Source organism: Ipomoea nil, unplaced genomic scaffold (genome assembly GCF_001879475.1).
Source record: "Ipomoea nil cultivar Tokyo-kokei standard unplaced genomic scaffold, Asagao_1.1 scaffold2036, whole genome shotgun sequence".
Classification (NCBI taxonomy): domain Eukaryota; kingdom Viridiplantae; phylum Streptophyta; class Magnoliopsida; order Solanales; family Convolvulaceae; genus Ipomoea; species Ipomoea nil.
This window is the reverse complement of record NW_017618464.1, coordinates 840,634-858,817: the sequence shown is the minus strand read 5'-3', so window position 1 is coordinate 858,817 and position 18,184 is coordinate 840,634. Positions and strand designations below refer to the sequence as shown.

The 18,184-nt window shown below is 38.4% G+C and overlaps 2 protein-coding genes across 4 annotated transcripts; one reads left to right on the top strand and one right to left on the bottom strand.

Moving 5' to 3' along the window:
• Positions 1–3,177: 3,177 nt before the first annotated feature.
• LOC109147703 lies at positions 3,178–6,744 on the bottom strand. 3 transcript variants are annotated; one of them, XM_019295342.1, is made up of 2 exons: positions 6,485–6,744; positions 3,178–4,901 (listed from the first exon to the last, which is right to left on the bottom strand). In XM_019295342.1, the coding sequence occupies exon 2, from the start codon at positions 4,622–4,624 to the stop codon at positions 3,431–3,433; it is 1,194 nt and encodes a 397-aa protein (XP_019150887.1). In that variant the 5' UTR covers positions 4,625–4,901; positions 6,485–6,744; the 3' UTR covers positions 3,178–3,430. The 3 variants fall into 3 exon arrangements, with proteins under 3 accessions (XP_019150887.1, XP_019150889.1, XP_019150888.1); XM_019295344.1 differs by having other exon boundaries at positions 3,178–4,671; XM_019295343.1 differs by lacking the exon at positions 6,485–6,744 and adding an exon at positions 5,400–6,119 and having other exon boundaries at positions 3,178–4,671.
• A 9,580-nt stretch (positions 6,745–16,324) lies between these two features.
• On the top strand, positions 16,325–17,843 carry LOC109147749. Its single transcript, XM_019295406.1, has 3 exons — positions 16,325–16,555; positions 16,716–16,991; positions 17,208–17,843. The coding sequence occupies exons 1-3, from the start codon at positions 16,325–16,327 to the stop codon at positions 17,841–17,843; spliced, it is 1,143 nt and encodes a 380-aa protein (XP_019150951.1).
• Positions 17,844–18,184: the final 341 nt, after the last annotated feature.

Sequence of the window (18,184 nt, the reverse complement as noted above, 5' to 3'; positions counted from 1 at the left end):
TAATGTGAAATACTACTTATGTGTCATTTTATGTGTTTTGTTTGGTTAATGAGACTTGATGAAAGTTATTTATAATTCAAATTTTCATAATATTAAGTTTAAAATTAGTATGTGTGCAGTGGCGGAGCCACATTTAATGTGCCCCCCCCCCCCCCCCCCCCCCTCCCAACCAATTTTTTTTTTTATTATTATTAGTATAGTAGTTTTTTTTTTGGCCCCCCTCACTAAATATTTGTTATTTTGCCCCCTCCAAGCAAGCTTTTAGGGTAATTTAGTGGATTGCTAATTTGCTATATAGTTAGTTTTTTTAATTTGCAAATGAAATACATTGCAATTGTGTTTATTATAATTTATAATAATAAATTGTCATTTTGCTACCAAAATCTTTAAATTTCTGCTACTTTAATCTTTGTCTTTTTTAATTTGCAAATGAAATACATTGCAATTGTGTTTATTATAATAATAAATTGTCATTTTGCTACTAAAATCTTTAAATTTTTACTACTTTAATTTTTTATCTTTTTTAATTTGCAAATGAAATACATTACAATTGTGTTTATTATCAGTAAATTCATTTACAAGTATTGAGTCATTGAATTTTGGAAGACGTTCCAAAGTTTATTAGATTTGTAATATAATGATGTGTTTTGAAATATGTTAAATAAATATTTATATGTTTTATTATTCCCTCTCAAATTGTAATTGGCCCCCGCACCAATCAATCCTAGCTCCGTCCCTGTATGTATGTATGTATATATATATATATATATATATATATATATATATATATACTTAGAAACTACATGAAAAGTACTATTAAACACAAAAAAAATAAAAAAATACTAATGAAAATAAGCAAAAAAGAAATAATTGATTTGATCAATAAATAGTAAACATGACATAAAATGAGATAGGTGTAGTATTTACTGACCAATTAAAAATATATAGCAATGATAGTGCATAATATAAGGAAAAAAGCTAATCATCCCTATAATTGTCACTCACAAACAACCATTCCGTGATGTGACATTTTGCTGCATCACAAACATGCAATAATTATCAAAACATGCAATTGGCACATCAAGAGTGATTGTTTGTGACTAGTAAATGTAGGGGTATGTAGCATGGTTCATAATATAAAGTCGGGAGGAGCTTAAATAGCGAAACCATAAAACAAAAGTGATGTGACATTATTTTGGCGCATCACAAACATGCAATAACTATCAAAACATGCAATTGCCACATCATAAACATGAAATTACCAGATCATGAGTGACTATTTGTGAGTGGTAAATGTAAAGATATGTATCATGATTCATAATATAATGTTGGGAGGAGCCTAAAGAGTGAAATCAGAAAACAAAAGTGATGTGACATTTTGGAGCATCACAAACATGCAATTGTCACATCATTAACATGGTTCATAATATAATGTTGGGAGGAGCCTAAATAACGAAACCAAAAAATAAAAGTGACATGACATTTTGGAGCATCACAAACATGCAGTAACTATCAAAACATGCAATTGCCACATCAAGAGTGGTTATTTGAGTAGTAAATGTAGGGGTATGTAGCACAGTCCATAATATAATGCTATGAGGAGCCTAAATAGCTAAACCAGAAAACAAAAGTGATGCGACATTTTGGCGCATCACAAACATGCAATAACTACTAAAACATTCCATTGCCACATTACAAACATGCACTTACCACATAGTGAGTGACTATTTGTTAGTGGCAAATGTAAAGATGTGTAATATATATATGTCTCATAATATATTGTTGGAAGGAGTCTAATAGCGAAATCAAAAAACAGAAGTGAACAAAAGTGATGCGACATTTTGGAGCATCAAAACATGCAATAATTACAAAACATACAATTTTCACTTCAGGGAGTAGCTATTTGTGAGAAGTAAATGTATCTATCATGATTCATAATATAGTGTCGGGAGGAGACTAAATAGTGAACCAAAAAAACAATAGTAAGAGGAGTATATCCAAAAGGGACAAAACAGGAGGGGTATGTACATAAATGTGGCATATGCAGTGAAGCTGCTCTCCGCAAACACCGGCCATATGTCACAGCGATCAGTTGGACCGAACCATGTGACAATTAACTCCTTTGGTCGTCAATGATTGGGGATGGAGGCCACCATGCTTTTCTGATCAAACATTATGCTCACGTCTTATAATGCCAAGGATCATATTTCTCATCCTTTAATTTAATTTGCACACATTGAATCTACCCTTCTTCTTGATTACTTATCCCACTTTTTACACCCCATCAATAGATATATCACCCAAATCCAATCTATTCATCATCCACTCAATTTGTTTACCCATCCCAATGTCAATCTTAAAAAAACAAAAAACAAAAACAGTTAATCAGTTAGAAGGGTTTGATTCTAAAAGATAAATACTAATAAAAAAAACTTATACATCTTGGATAGGAACCCGACTCTCCGTCCCACCCCATCGAATATATATATATATATATATATATATATATATATATATATATGTGTGTGTGTGTGTGTGTGTGTGTGTGTGTGTGTGTGTGTGTGTGTTAGACCAAATGAGAATAAGTCTTTTTTTTTTTTTAAATGAGAATAAGTCTTTAGGAAAAAAATAATAATAATCAACGAAAAATTGCTAGAGTTTCAACGAAAAAAATAATATGTTCTTATTAAAAGTGCATTTTCGTCTAACTATTATTTTTCGTTGAAATTCCGATAATAGTTGGCCGGAAAATTAGACGGTAGGACTAAATGTGATACAAATTACAAGTCATAAACTTAATTTGAAAATATTAATAATTAAGAAGCAAATGTGATACAAATTACATAGTCATACACTTAATTTAAAAATATTAATAGTTAAGAATCAAATTTGATACATGTCCAATAGTCACGAGACAAAAAGTAAAAAAATTTTCATAAAACCATCAACTTCCACACTCTCACTTTTACAAAGAGAATCAATATGTGCCACACATATATAAAGAGTAAAAAATAAGATAAAAAGTGAGAATAAATATAAGTATAACAAACAATTTCTATCTTTATCTTTACTATATAAGATGCAGTATTCTGCATTGTAGATTCCAAACAAAAAACAAAAAACAAAAAACAAAAAAAAAAAAAAAAAAAAAAAAATCCAAAGCACAGTCCTCGAGAATAACTCAAGAATCTAATAAATATTATATTAAGCCGGAATGGACCAAAAAAGCTGACTACCAATACTAATTTCATTCTCATGATATTTATTTGGCTCTATGAAAAGATCTAACATCTGATATACATTGCATCAGGATGAGTATTTGACAGCAAAATATGAGGCAATTCCACAATGCAGAATAAAGAGCAGAAACCACATAACTAATCAATCTTCCCATGTTCTTCTCAGTTCACTTCCACAGTAAAAGCATTTCCTAATCTTTCTCCAAACTATTTTGTAAAACATGGTTTTCTTTGTAATTTTGACATCTAAATGATACTAGCCCCCTGTTTCTTCTGTAAGCCATATGGCTGCCCGCACTATTAGAGATAAAGCATTCTGCAAGAGCAAGATTTCCCCCAGAGAAGCTTAGAGTTCCACTGTTCGTCCCCAGGACTAATCTGTTATTCCCTTGGAAAGTGTTCTCGGGAATGGCTTGACTTGAAATGTTGGAAGTATTATACAGCATATGGAGGGGTGGTACCTGGAATGCCATGTTCATGCTGCTTTGATCATAAAGGCAAAGACTTTTGGAGTTAATGTGGGTAAAACTTCCAGTCCCAGATGGTTCCTCCTCCTGGCTGCCAAGAATGTAACCAATATGATTGTTTGCATTAATGCCCAAACTTTGCTTTTGTATGATTGAGTCTTTGTTAGCCGTGATCACGGTTGGTTGAATTTGATTCCTCAAAGGGACCGTGTTGTTCAGATTTTCGACCAGCGCTTTTGTCAAGACAGTAGGCAAAGCTGGATATGAATCATTGACTAAACAATTTGGCTTCTTCAACGATTGATCAATGTTTACTTGCTCTATGCAGATTGTAGAACAATTGGTAGAATCAAGATCCAGTTTCTTCTCCAGAGACCTAACCGCTGGTTTGCAAGAGTGACTGCGATTTCTCCTGGATGGTTCACTTTTGTTCTTAGACTGTCTTTTTACAGTATTTTGTACTTTCCTTCGGGGCGTGGGAGCTGGTTTCTGAGGGCTCAGTTTTGTCATGTCATCTTTCATCTGTGTGAACATAGTCTCTCTAGCAACCTTGAGTTCCCCCACAACCGACTCTCGGAAAGTCTTGAGATCATCCCATAATGCACTCTCCATGGCGCTACTCTTCTGCTTCTTCGGGCTGTGTTTGACAGGATCTCTCCTTTTCACATTCTTGATAGCTCTACAATGATTGCTTGATCCAATGTGTTTTTCTGTAGCTTCCATGCATCGAAAATTAACATCCGAATTACTATCAAGTAGATTCCTCTCCTGAGACAAAATAATTCTGGGAAGTAAATTCTGTTTCATTCTACGTGCATCACAACTGGAGCTTGATTTGGAGTCATCACTGGAAGAATTAAACTCATCATCTCTCCTCCTAAATTCCCACCGCTCCTGGAACCTTGGGTCCTTGTTCATATTCAGGCCAGGAAAAATCACGTCTATGATGATACCAAACCAGAAACCTGATAACTTACTGGATTAAATACCCCCAGAAGTGCCAGCCAGTAACTAAATAAATACGGAGTATTATTCTGGCCAATGCTCCCCACTCGGGCTTAAATTTGCACTCGTTTCAAATATCAATGAAGGCTCTTGGTAGAATCCTCTTCTTCACCTATTAAATCCTCTGAAATGGTATTCAAGAGAAGAGACATTTGGTGGTTTCCACTTTCCATGTTTCTATTGGCTCCATCTTTCATATAAAACAAGATTAAATACTTGATCAATCAATATTATTCTACTACCATATTCAACACTGGACAATGCTACATGGACCAAATCTTTTAGACCTAATCTTGTACCATCTGTTGTGGTTTCATAGATCAGTTCATGATGGGATAAGCCAAATCACAGATAGCCAATGAATATGAAAGGTTTTAACACTTGTCACAACGACAGAACCCACATTATTTGGTCCAAATAGCATTGTCCTCTAACCAAATTCAGTGACTTTGATATACTAAAGAATATGAAAGCATGAAAATTCATTAACTCAAACACACATGCCTTGTTTTTCGTCAATAAAATGCGAAGTTGAGAACAGACTAGTTTGGCCTACAAGTAATCTAGAAGCTGAAATAGAGATGGAAAACAAAGTGATATCATATCATATCCCTGAACCCAGATGAACAATCAGACCAGTGAATAACACTCAAAAAAAATTGAAAAAGAAAATGAAGAATGGTTTTACCGTATTTCTCTTCACAACAGCCAGTCAACCTGTCTTGTCCTGTTGTCTCGATTAGTGGGATACAGATTTCTGTTTGCACTTATTCTCTGCTCAATACTCTCAAGATAGAAAGAAAATATCTTATTTTTATGCGTGTTTGTGATATTTCTAACCGAGAACTGGTTTACCATATATGGATGAGAGATTAGTTGGCGAGTGTGAGGTTGTAGTGCTGGCAGAGTACTGATGAACATTTTTACTGAATGAATGACAATTACCCTCTCCAATGAGAGGATAGTTAAAATGTCTAATAAACCCAACAAATGATAGAGTATCATTTTAATTACTTTCATTTGGATTAAATAAAATCCTAATGTAACCAGTTTAACTTCTGCATCACACTTATATAATTGAGTTGAAAAAACAACCACTTCAAGAACATTGAAAGAGAAACACTATGGAGTATGGACAGTTAAAGCAAAAGATTGAGTGTATCGATCAACCAATCCCCTCATCTTATGAAAAGACTTTGCAACTACCTGTGCCTTCTATCGTTCCATAGATGATTTGGAGAGAATTCTTCATGTTTCTTTAACACTTCCTTTTCTCTATGAGCACTCAAAGAATTGTTACATTTGTTAGAAAAACCTAGAACACTTTCTTTATTCAAGAGTTTCAAGGGTCTCTCTCTTTGAATGATGCCTATAAAATGAAGCAGCCAGCACTAAATTGGGGTCTTTCAGAAACCAAGAAAGCCAAAAGAATTGCTACAGGTGACTGGCTCAAACCAAGAAAACCAATAGGTCACTATCTCTAGGTGTCGAACTTGATATTGTGATTACCAAATCAATTGTCTCAGCAACTTGAGAGGATGTCCCCAAATTCATTTGATATCATGTGTGATTGTATCCTTAATTGATTGATTATATTAGCTAATAGCCATTGTTCTGATAACATTGTAAAGGTATATTTACAACAAATACTTAATCTAAAAACTCAGCTACAGTCAATCTAAACTTAAGCTCCGGAACTCTTGGCCATTCCAAATTAATCTAATTCAAGTGAATACAAACATGAAAAATAAGCAATTTACCAAATCCAGTTACCTTAGAATCAAACTTTTCAGAGCTCTCGTTTTCACTTCGCCATCTCCTGATATGTCAGTTAGCCTCTGCAACTTAGTGAACAGTTCCAAACCCGCCACTTCTTCAGGCTCGGATCATCAACGCCATCGAATTCGCGTTCCAGTTGAATATGCATTTTCTCGAAATAGCTTTATCAATTTCTCCAGATAAACAATCCTAAGAGCTTTAGAGGGCATGTCCTCCACGCCTGCAATGGCATTCTACAAAATGGACAGCTCGTTCTTGATGAACGGAAACTCTGAAACTTGCCGAAATTTAATAAAATGTTTAATGCATTTTACCATTTAAGAGTCATGGATATGGGAACTGGGAAGTTCTAAAGACTTTAAAACAAAGAGACAGAAAAAAAATGATGTGATATTTTTATAAATAATTCAAATTTAAAATGTAAATAATAGACAGATTATGTATCTTTGGTTAGTGAATAGTGATACCTTTCTCCTAAAAGGTTCTTCACACTTTGGTCTAACAAATGACAGGGTCAAAAACTCGAAATGTAGGTATGCGCACTAAGGATCTGTCTATTTTAAGTCTCACACTGTGATTGTCGAGTTTCGAACATTAGTCTTTTCTCTTAAATACTATCTATTGAACGAGAGTTAAACCTGTGCGAGCATGTTTAGTTATATTCTATATAGTATAGAAAGTTGCACTTTAAAATTTAAATTATTTACAAAAATGTTGCCACATTTTCCTCTTTCTAATTGCTTTAAATCGATCTTTTCAAATTAACAACTTTGATTGGTTCTTGGATCTGTCTTGGGAAATAGTTATCACCAAATTGTGCCCCTATACACACATACACACACAATTTGTTGTATTAGCGGTTTTGTAAAAAACATGTTTGATTAAAATTAACTATTTATCATTTTTTTAATACAACTATTTATCATTAGTAGTTTATATATAAAAAGATCTACAATAAAAAAAAAAAAAAAAAACACACACACACAATTGTGCTACTCTACAAGAGAAGCTCAACGTCCCTCTTTCTTTTTTTTTTTTTTTTTTTTTTTTTTTTTTTGGGACAAAAGGATGGATTACTCCCGGGTGTAAAACTAATGAGTAACTCCACGTTGAATGTGTGCGCCACTCTTTGTCTTCCCACAGCAAGATCTGTACTGGGGTTGGAGGTGAATCAATATTCCGGTTGCCCAAGGTGTGATCAAGGGCGGAGGCGGCTAGCCAATCCGTCACTCTATTTTGCTCACGAACAATGTGTATGTACTCCACCTCCTCAAGTTTTTGCACTCACGAACGCAAGCCCGCACAATGTTCCGCCCTCTACCCACCTCTTAGTTGGCCATCTGGAGAGCGTTAATCGTCCCAATCGAGTCACTCTCTATAATCAGTCTCCGAGCACCGTACGCAACTGCCATGTGAAGCCCCTCCAAGACTGCCCAAGCTTCAGCTTCCTCCGCCGAGCACGATCCAATGTTATGAGAGAACCCTCTTAACCAAAGCCCCTGGCTATCGCGTAGGACACCCCCACATGCTGCCCTCCTAGTAGCGTCCTTGCAACGCTCATCAAAGTTTAGCTTAATCCATCCCATACGCGGTTTCTCCCAAGCAGAAATTTTCTCGCCCAGCCCTGCTCGTACTGCCGCCGGTGACCATCGTTTTTTGAACGCAGCCTGCACCTCATCACACTGATCTTGTATCCACTGACGGCGAAAAAGCCAAGTTTACAGACTTGCATTCGAAAACCCTTGCATTGCGCCATCTCCAGCACCACCATAAAACAATCCCAAATGTCGCATGCCAACCTTCCAGAAAGCCCAGTCGGCGTGTTGCCTTCAGGTTCGTAGCCAGCCAATCTGCCCAATCTTTTGTTTTGAGTAAGTGCACTGTCGTTGCGGGGAGAAGCGACTCCCAAAGCCCATTATTCTCTGGGCAGTCTCGAAAGATGTGGAGTAATGTCTCCGGAGTACCTACAAAAAGTGAGCACGAGTTATCAGCAGTAAAATGCTTCTTAAAGCGTTCCTCATTTGACATCACTTTGCTATGTTTTACTGAAGTGAACCATTCTGCTTGGGATCTTGATTGCCCACAAGTTCTTCCAGTCACGATCAACCATTCCTGTTTGTTCTTCCTGAATGGCTTCATAGGCTAACTTGATTGAGAAAGCCCCATTCAACTCTCTACTTCATCCCCAAGTATCCTCCTCCTCATCATCCTCTAAAACGACATAGGCGTTGATCCTTGCTTTCCATTCAGCTGGAAGCACCTTGTCAAGCAGCTCCCAATTCCATCTGCTTCCATTTTCCCAGTAGTCAGCTACGTACGCATAAAGCTCCGTTAGGGGAAGATGTTTGCATTTGTGGTCGTAGAGCCTATGGTCTGTCGCTCAGGCATCCAACCAAAACTTCATACTCCGACCATTGCGGATAACTCTCGTGATGCCTCAGTCCAGGACGTGTGAAGCACAACAAATACCTCTCTATACATTGGACAAACGCTTGCCCGTCTCTGCACGTCTGCCCTCGTCAATCGGTTCATACTTGCTCCTCAGTACCTTGATCCAAACATTGTCAGGTTCCATTAGCATGCGAAATCGTAGCTTTGCCATGAAGGCCAAGTTGACATCGTGGATTTTCCTAATACCCAATCCTCCGTCCTGTTTGGCTTGCGTTACTTTCTCTCATTTGACAAGACTCAAGGACCTGGTGGCATCCACGTGAATAATCTTCTATAGCTCATCGCAAATCCCTTTCGGCAGCCACATTGTTTGCATGGTGTACGTGGGCATGGCACTAAGAACGGCTTTGGCCAACGTAACCCTTCCAGCCAGTGCGAGGGTTTTTGACTTCCAACCACCCAACCGGGCCTTCACTCTATCGAGAAGATCGGTGAAGGTTCTTTGTATGACGTGCCTATGGATCGATGACACCCATCCCAAGATAGCGGCCCAAGTCCTCCGTTCTTGCGACTCCAAGTGCATTAGAAATTTGCTCAGCCAAGTCTGTATTCGTATTGCTGGAGAAGTGGACCTGCGATTTCTCAAAGCTTACTTTTTGCCCAGAAGCTCCACAAAAGAGCTCCAAGCAGGTTTTGATAACATCAACTTGGTCTATGGTCGCTTGAGAAAATAGGACCATATCGTCTGCAAAGCATAGGGACAACACCAGGCCTGATGGTGCCAGTCGGATCCCTTTCCACGAACCTTTAGCTACCTCAACTAAAATAATCTGGCAAAGACTTTCCAAGCAAAGTACGAACAAAGTCGGGGACATCACATCCCCTTGTTTGACTCCCCTTCCCGGTTTAAAACGTTCCATGCGTGTTCCATTCCAAACAATAGACATAGTAGGTGTGCGAACGCATTCCATAATGACCCGGACCCACTGTTCAGTAAACCCTGCATCAATAAGATTATCATTAATAAAATTCCAGGAGAGTCTGTCGTAAGCCTTTTCCAAGTCGATTTTGATGGCCATCATGCCCGTATTCCCTTCTTTGACCTCATAGTATGCATGACTTCCTGGTGTACAATCACATTGTCCGTGATTTACCTCCCTGGAACAAAAGAACTCTGGCATGGTCCAACGAGCCCTGGAAGGATAAATTTGAGTCGATTAATAATAGTCTTAGTTATCAGTTTATAAGAAACGTTACACAAGCTTATAGGCCTGAATTGTTTTATAGTCTCCGGCATCTCGATTTTGGGGATAAGAACTATCAATGTATCATTAACTGTGTCGGGAATTTTGCCCGTTTCCACAGCTGTCTTCACCATTTTAAAGACGTCGTCCCCCACAGTTTCCCAGATTTGCTGGTAAAACGCCGCATGAAGCTCGTCCGGCTCTGGCGCCTTCATCGGGCTCATGTCAAAGGTGGCTACCTTGACCTCATCCTTCGTAACCTGCCTATTAAAGCTCTGCCAAGCATTAGGCAAGAGGGTGGGGAAAAGTCCCCTCAGTGTATCCTCGGTGCTCTCGGTTGAGTCGTTCCTAAACAGATTTATATAGAAGTCTTGGACATGTTGTTGGAGGCGACCCTCTTCGAATAACCAATCACCAGGACTTGTCTTTAGGCCCCTGATTTTGTTACGGGCTCTACGAACCATCGTCGCCGCGTGGTAAAATTTGGTATTTCTGTCCCTCGACACAATCCAGTCATCCCGTGATCGTTGGAACCACATTAATTCTTCCTAATAGAATACGTCTTCAAGGTCAGCTTTTAACTTCCTTTTCAAGTTTCCATAAACCTATATGGAAGGAATCCGCCATAATTCGTTGGATCCCTCCAATCCTGGCTAGCAAAATTTTCTTTCTTTCTGCTATACTCCCAAACACTTCATTGTTCCAAGTAACAAGATCAGTCTGGACAGATTTTATGTTTTCGGGCATGCTCAAAGTTGGGTTCCAGGACTGATTCACCACGTCATTGAAGCCATCATGAGTGAACCAGGCAGCCTGGAACTTAAACTGGGCACCTAATTCCCTTATGTTCCCCATATCAGTGCGGATTAAAAGGGGTATGTGGTCTGAACAAACTCTCGGCAGATGTTGGACGGAGGCGTCAGAGAAGTCTCCACTCCACGGTACACAAAGCCCAATCATGCCTTGCTCCTTTTGTTGTAGAGGCATTAACCCCTCGAACCCATGTGAGCGTGAGGTCCGCTAAACCCCAAGTCAATCAAACCTTCACTGTTAATCCCGTTGACAAAATCCGTGCTCCTTTGCGACGAGTAAGCGATGTAATTGAGCATCTCCGCCTGGCAAGTGACCGCATTAAAGTCCACGGCTACCATCCAGGCACCGGAGATCCCTATTTTGAAGGTTCGAAGCTCGTCCCATAGGCGTTTCCTTAGGTGATGCACTGGGCTACCATAGACGATCACGAGGTGCCATGGTTCCTCGGTCCCTTCCCGCACCTGCAAAAGAACAAACTACGGATGAGTGTAGATCACATCAATAATTAGGGGGTTATTATAGAAAATCCAGATGCTCCCGCTAAATCCCACGGCCTCAACCCGAACCCACTCATCGAATCCAAGTTTGGAAGAGATGGTGTTCGCATGTGACCCCGACACCTTCGGCTCCACTAGTCCGACCAGGTTCGGTTTGTGTAATTTAATTAGGTGCTTTAAGACGCGGTGGAAATCCCTTCCTCCTGCGCCTTGACAATTCCAGATGAGGCTAATCATAAAACCTACAAAAAAAAAGAAAAAGAAAAAAAGGAATAAACCAGACAAAACGATAAAAGCAAATAACAAGCACACGGTTAACCCAAGGAGGCTAATCATCCGGTTAATCTCGTTGGTCGTCATCGGAGTAACAGTCATCTCCTTCCAGATCACCCAAGGTTAGATCGATATTTGCCACCGTGTTCCCAGCTACCGCATTTCTGAACGACAAAGGTGGCAGATCGCATCTTGGCCGTTCCTGCGGAGCCTCGCACTTGACCATCTCATCAAGTGGTGTCTCCGGCACCACCTCGATAGCCTTCTCAGCACTCGCTGCCAGTTCGCCGACGTCATGCTTGGACTTCTTCGTGCTCCATTCGAGAAGATCCTGATTTTCCGACGAGCGTTGGTTTGAAAGTTTTCCGAGAGCGTTTTCCATCATTCACACATTAAAAAAAGAAATGCGCTTCTTGACAACAAGGTTGCAAATGATTAAGTGTCCCGAACTTACGCATCTTATGCTTCGAACTTATGCACCTTTAGCTGGAAAATAATGCAATTTAAGCTTTAAACATACGCACCTTAAGAGTTAAACTGATCCACCTAAAACTAGAAAGTAACACGCACCTTAAGCTTTAAACATACGCACCTTAATTTATAAACTTACACACCTTAAGCTATAAACTTACGCACCTTAAACTTTAAACTTAAGCAACTTATGCTTTAAGCTTAGGCACCTAAAGCTATAAACTTACGCACTTTAAGTTTCGAACTTATGCACCTTAAGCTTTAAACATACGCATCTTAAGAGTTAAACTGATGCACCTTAAACTAGAAAGTGACGCACCATAAGCTTTAAACATACGCATCTTAAGCTATAAATTTATATACCTTAGACTATAATCTTACGCACCTTAAGTTTTAAACTTAAATACCTTAAACTTTAAACTTAGGCACCTAATACTATAAACTTACGCACCTTAAAAAGCAAGCAAGCTCGAAGCCTCTCATGTGAAGATTCATGGAATAATCATTTCCATGTCAATTTGGAGATTCCTTAGAGTTGCTAAGGGTGCACTATATATTAAGGTCAAATTTCATTCTCTATCCTTTAAATACCTAGTAAAAGACTAATACAAAGGTGTGCAATAATTTTGATGTGTAACATTAATTATTCTTTTTTTTTTTAATGTTATGGAAGAAATATAACGTCATGATATATTCTATTATATTACTAATACATTATGTTGCTATTAGTCACTCTGATCTATTTGTCAAGCGAACCAGCTTGCGCATACTTTGCCTAAGACCATTGATTATCAATCTGGACTACTTTCTTGGGAAGGTACGAACCCATAATTATACAGAGTATTTAACATTTGATTTCTTTACATTAATAATATACTTTGTAGTTTTGGTTTTAAAAAATAAAATATAGTACTAGATGAATTGTGATCTTTTTAATTGAGTAAATAATTATCATAACATATACTGATAGAACACATTCCAGCTAAAGGAGCATAAACTAGCTTAGCCTTCAAGGTTATTTTTGTCTTTTCCCCTTGTGGAAATTATAACTGTTTCTTTCCCATTGTAATAAGCAGTATATAAGCTTCCCCCTTGTGATTGAAAACACTGTTACATTCATTTTCATCTTTGATCCTTCTTCCATCCACAGCTCACTTAGTTCGTATCAATGTGATTGTAGCAAAAATAAGATGTGAGCTCGGGTGTGTAATGTCGTCCTCAGGGGATTGAGAGTTATGGCACGCAATATGCAATCACAAGAAACTAGGCACTAGTATAAAGAAATCAACAAGAAGCTAAGCAAATAATAACGAGATTGAGGCTACGGTAACTAAACAAAGTAACACAAACACATATAACAAGATGTAAACACGAAATAAAGAAATAGGACTCAAGCTAGGGAGCATTATCTTCTAGATACATAGCACAACCTAAGGATTGGGGAAAACAAGTAACCAAGGAAACAAGCGGGAATGCACGTAGGTATCCTAGTCTACGAACCATTCTCGTGATTAATAAACAAGGATTAGAACAAGGAATTGCCCCACTTTCGTGGTGAATCAATTCCAAGTCCATCAAGCACACAAAGCATTAAAGCCCCCAATTTCCCCTATTTTCTTAGGAAGAAATCGGGTCTATGCAAGGGGTGGCTTGGATTCATCACCCAACTCTCGTTGAGGCAAGGAATCCTCCAAAAACAAGCTAATGAATGTGTACATCAAACATTAACAAGATATAAATACAAAACCTTCACAAACACATGAACCCTAGGTTGGAGTTCTTCACCCTTTTTGCAATAATCACAAATCAAGCATCAAGATAGATAATACAACCCTAACTCAAGTCCATAAACTAACTACTCATGATTAAATAGCATAAAGAACACAAGAACACAAGCATGAAACATAAATCTTGCAAAATAAAGAGATAAAAGGAAGAAAAGCTTCTCTATTGAAAATGGATGGTGGAATCTTGAAATGTTGGAATCCAAGCTTCAAATCTAAGATTACAAGCTTCAAAAGTGTTAAGAAACATAAATCTAAGTCTATTCTAACCTAAAAATATGAAGGAGAATGAAAGAGAGTGTCTAGGGTTCTAACAAGAGTCAAAACCAAGTAGAAATGACCAAAATTCGTGCATATATAAAACAGAGCGCAGGTGACACGGCCAGGGACATGGCCGTGTCCAAAAACAGCAGTGAACACTGGAATTGCACAGAAAATACACGGCCATAGACACGGCCGTGTACTTGGCCGTGTCTTTTGGCCTTCAAAAAATCAGAATTTGGAACTATGATCTTCATCAAAGTTGTATCCCTTCAAGTCTTCTTCTATTGGCGCAAGAATCACTTCGTTTAGATATTCCTAGGCCGAGATATGGTCCAAAAACCAAACAGTGGTCAGTTTTGAATTGTATGTTTGGAACTTCAACTTCAATGATGATTTTGACCCCTGTGGATTCTTTTTTAGGCTTTGATGTCTGAATATGAGTTGTAGATCTTTGAGTCTTCTTTCCAATGGGACAAGAATCACATAATTTGGATATTTGTAGACCGAGATATGGTCCAAAAATAAAACAGTGGCCAATCCATGCGAGAATTTCAGCTTGTTGACACTTGTTCCACTTTTGCCTTTGGTTTAATTTGTCCATATGATCAACACCATTGAAAACATCACTCTTTGACTCCTTTAGAAGTGTTGCATCCATCTCCTTAGCTTCACCTTGACTCCCCTTGACTCCAAATGCATCCAACATGATCTAAAATCCTTCATTTCTACTCAAAGATAATGAATTGTGCATAATGGATCAAATGAGCAAAATAAAGATCATTTTGAACAACATTGTGACACTTCATAAGCAAAACAAAGTTAAATATGGGGTAGACACGGGGTATAAATATGAACAATTATGCACTTATCACAATGTTATTTTTGTTTCTCTCCATTGTTCAAACCCTAGTGTAGCTCTGGCTAGCTCATCATGGTATCAGAGCGCACCTACGTCGCAGCGGTGGTAGCAGATGCAGCTGGAAATAGTCAACCGACGATGCAAACCGGAAACACTTCGAATCAAACACCGGTGAACTAGTATCAACGGAATGAGGAAGTTGATGATCCCCTGTTCCTTCACATCACGGAGAATCCCAACCTGAGCCTTGTTTCCATGCCATTGACGGAGCTCAATTACGCCTCCTGGGGTAGAGCTATGCGAATCGCACTTGAAGTTAAGAACAATTACGGTTTTGCTAATGGAACCATACCAATTCCAGGAGAAGCCGATCCAAGGATTGCATCATGGAGAAGATGCAATCGTATCGTCTCCTCTTGGATCCTGAAGTCACTAAGCCCTAATATTGCGGATAGTGTGATGTACTATGAGAAAGCCTCAGACATTTGGAGTGCTCTTCAAAAAAGGTATTCTCAATCCGATCCCCATAGGATATCTGAAATTCAGAAAGAAATCTTCAAGTGTGTTCAAGGCAACTTAACAGTCAATGAGTTCTTCACCAAGAGCAGTGCTCTGTGGCAGCAGATGAATGCCTTGAGACCCTTGTTGCTATGCGAATGTGTTCCCAGATGTACGTTCATGTACTTTACTGAGTAGGATGCAGAAGCAGAGAGAGGAGGATCAAGTGATTCGATTCCTGGAAGGATTAAATGAGAAATATGAGGCTATCAAGTCTGGAGTCCTTGTCATGGACCCTATTCTAGATCTTGAAAAGGTACTCAATATGACATTGAAGGTTGAGAGGAAAATCAAGGGGTCTCTTAGTCAAATAAACACTGAATTTGCTCAGTCCAATGCCATACGGAATCAGGTAGAGGAAGAACAATCTGTAGTGGCAGTATCAGCAGCAAACAACAAAAAGAAATTTACCAACAGTGGGGGAAGGAATGTTCCTAAATGTATTTTTTGTGGCATGAATGGTCACACCATTGATAAATGTTATAAGAAACATAGATATCCTCCAGGGTGGATTCCAGGTTATAAAGCTAAAGCCAAGCAAGCCACAGACACACACCAGCCATTTAGTGCTTCTGTGAGTCAAGTAGGAGATACAGGTTTGTCAGCTGACCAGTTTCAAAAGTTGTTATCTCTTTCGCAGAATCAAGCTAAAGGAAATTTGGGATCAAAGTAATGCAGCTATGACTGTTAATACTGCTGGAGTTAAGCCAGTTTTTAAGGAGGCTGGGGAAGCTAGCGATGAAGGTAGTCCTATTTCTAATTTCCATATAAATGCTGCTCTTAATTCACATGATATATGGATATTAGATTCAGGAGCCACAGACCACATAACATATTCTTTAGGTTATTTTGAGGAATACCATAGTACTCATGACATCTCAGTGAGGTTACTTAATGGACAAGTAGTGGAAGTGAGCCGTGTTGGGCAAATCAGACTTAATGACAACATAATGCTTTCAAATGTGTTGTTTAATTATCCCAGCTTTTACCTTTAACATTGTGTCTGCTAGCAAATTGACCAAACAGTCAGGTTATAAGATTGTTATGGAAGCTGAATCTTGTTCAATTTAGGGATCTCCTGGGACCATGGGTGGTTTTGCTAGACAGGAGAATGGTTTATACTTGATCAATCACCCACCAAGCAAGAGAAAAAGAAAGTCCAATGGTTTATTTTCTGAAATTCAGTGTAATAGTGTGACAGTTGAGATGTGGCATTGTAGATTGCGACATTACCCTATCAATAAGATACACTTGCTAAATGGAATAAAATCTGTCTCTTTTCATAAGCAGCTTGACTTTGTGTGTGATGCTTGTCACCTTGCTAGACAAAAGAGATCCCCCTTTCCTGTTAGTATTTCTAGAGTAGAAAAATGATTTGATTTGTTGCACATGGATGTTTGGGGTCCTTTTGCTATGGCCACCTTAAAAGGGGAACACTATTTTCTCACCATTGTGGATGATTACAGCAAATTCACTTGGATATACATGCTGAAACACAAATCAGAAGTTAATACTGTATTTCAGTGATTTTATGATTATGTTTCCACTCAATTTTCTGCCAAGATTAAAGGGGTGAGAACTGACAATGGCACTGAGTTTATGATGGACACCTTCTTTAGAGAAAAAGGAATTTTTCATCAAAGGTCTTGTGTTTACACACCTCAACAAAATGGGGTGGTTGAAAGGAAACATCAAAACATCCTAAGTGTGGCCAGGGCCCTAAGATTCCAGTCTGGAATTCCCATACAGTTTTGGGGACATTGTGTGATACATACATCCTATCTTATCAATAGATTACCAACTGAGGTTCTTAATGGTAAAACCCCTTATGAGATGTTGACTGGGAAAACTGCATATTACAGTCAACTCAGGACCTTGGGTTGCCTATGTTTTGGTGGAACAATCTCACATGGGAGAAATAAGATGCAGCCTAGGGCAAGGAAGTGCATTTTTTTGGGATTCCCAGCTAATGTAAAAGGATACATTTTATATGACATTGTTGATAAAGGTGTTTTTGTTTCAAGAGATGTCAAGTTTTATGAGCTTATATATCCTTTTAAAGAACAAAGTGCAGATTACAATGATAATTTTCATGCAGTAGAGGGGCTCAACCCTTCTTTACCTTGGTTTTCATTGACATTGAAGCAGAACCTACTGTTTTGTAACCTTTTGATATCCCAGCTGATGATGGAATCATGACAGATAGTCCTGCAAACAGACATTCAGAAATTAGAGATCATCTGTCTTATGGCAGTATTATTCCACATGACAATGACATTGACCAGTCCTCACAATATGTTCCTGTTGAGGTTTCCAATGAGGATGTTTCTAACAATTTGTCACCAGAAAATGAGGTTGAACAGCCACAACCTAGGAGATCTGGAAGACAAAGGACAGTTCCTGCCAAGCTCAATGATTATTACTGTCAGACTGTTTTGGGAAATAAATCAGGTCTGAGAACCTCTCCTCACTCCATACATAAATTTATTTCCTATGATAATCTGCATCCTAGTCATAAGGTCTGTGTTGCCTCCATAACC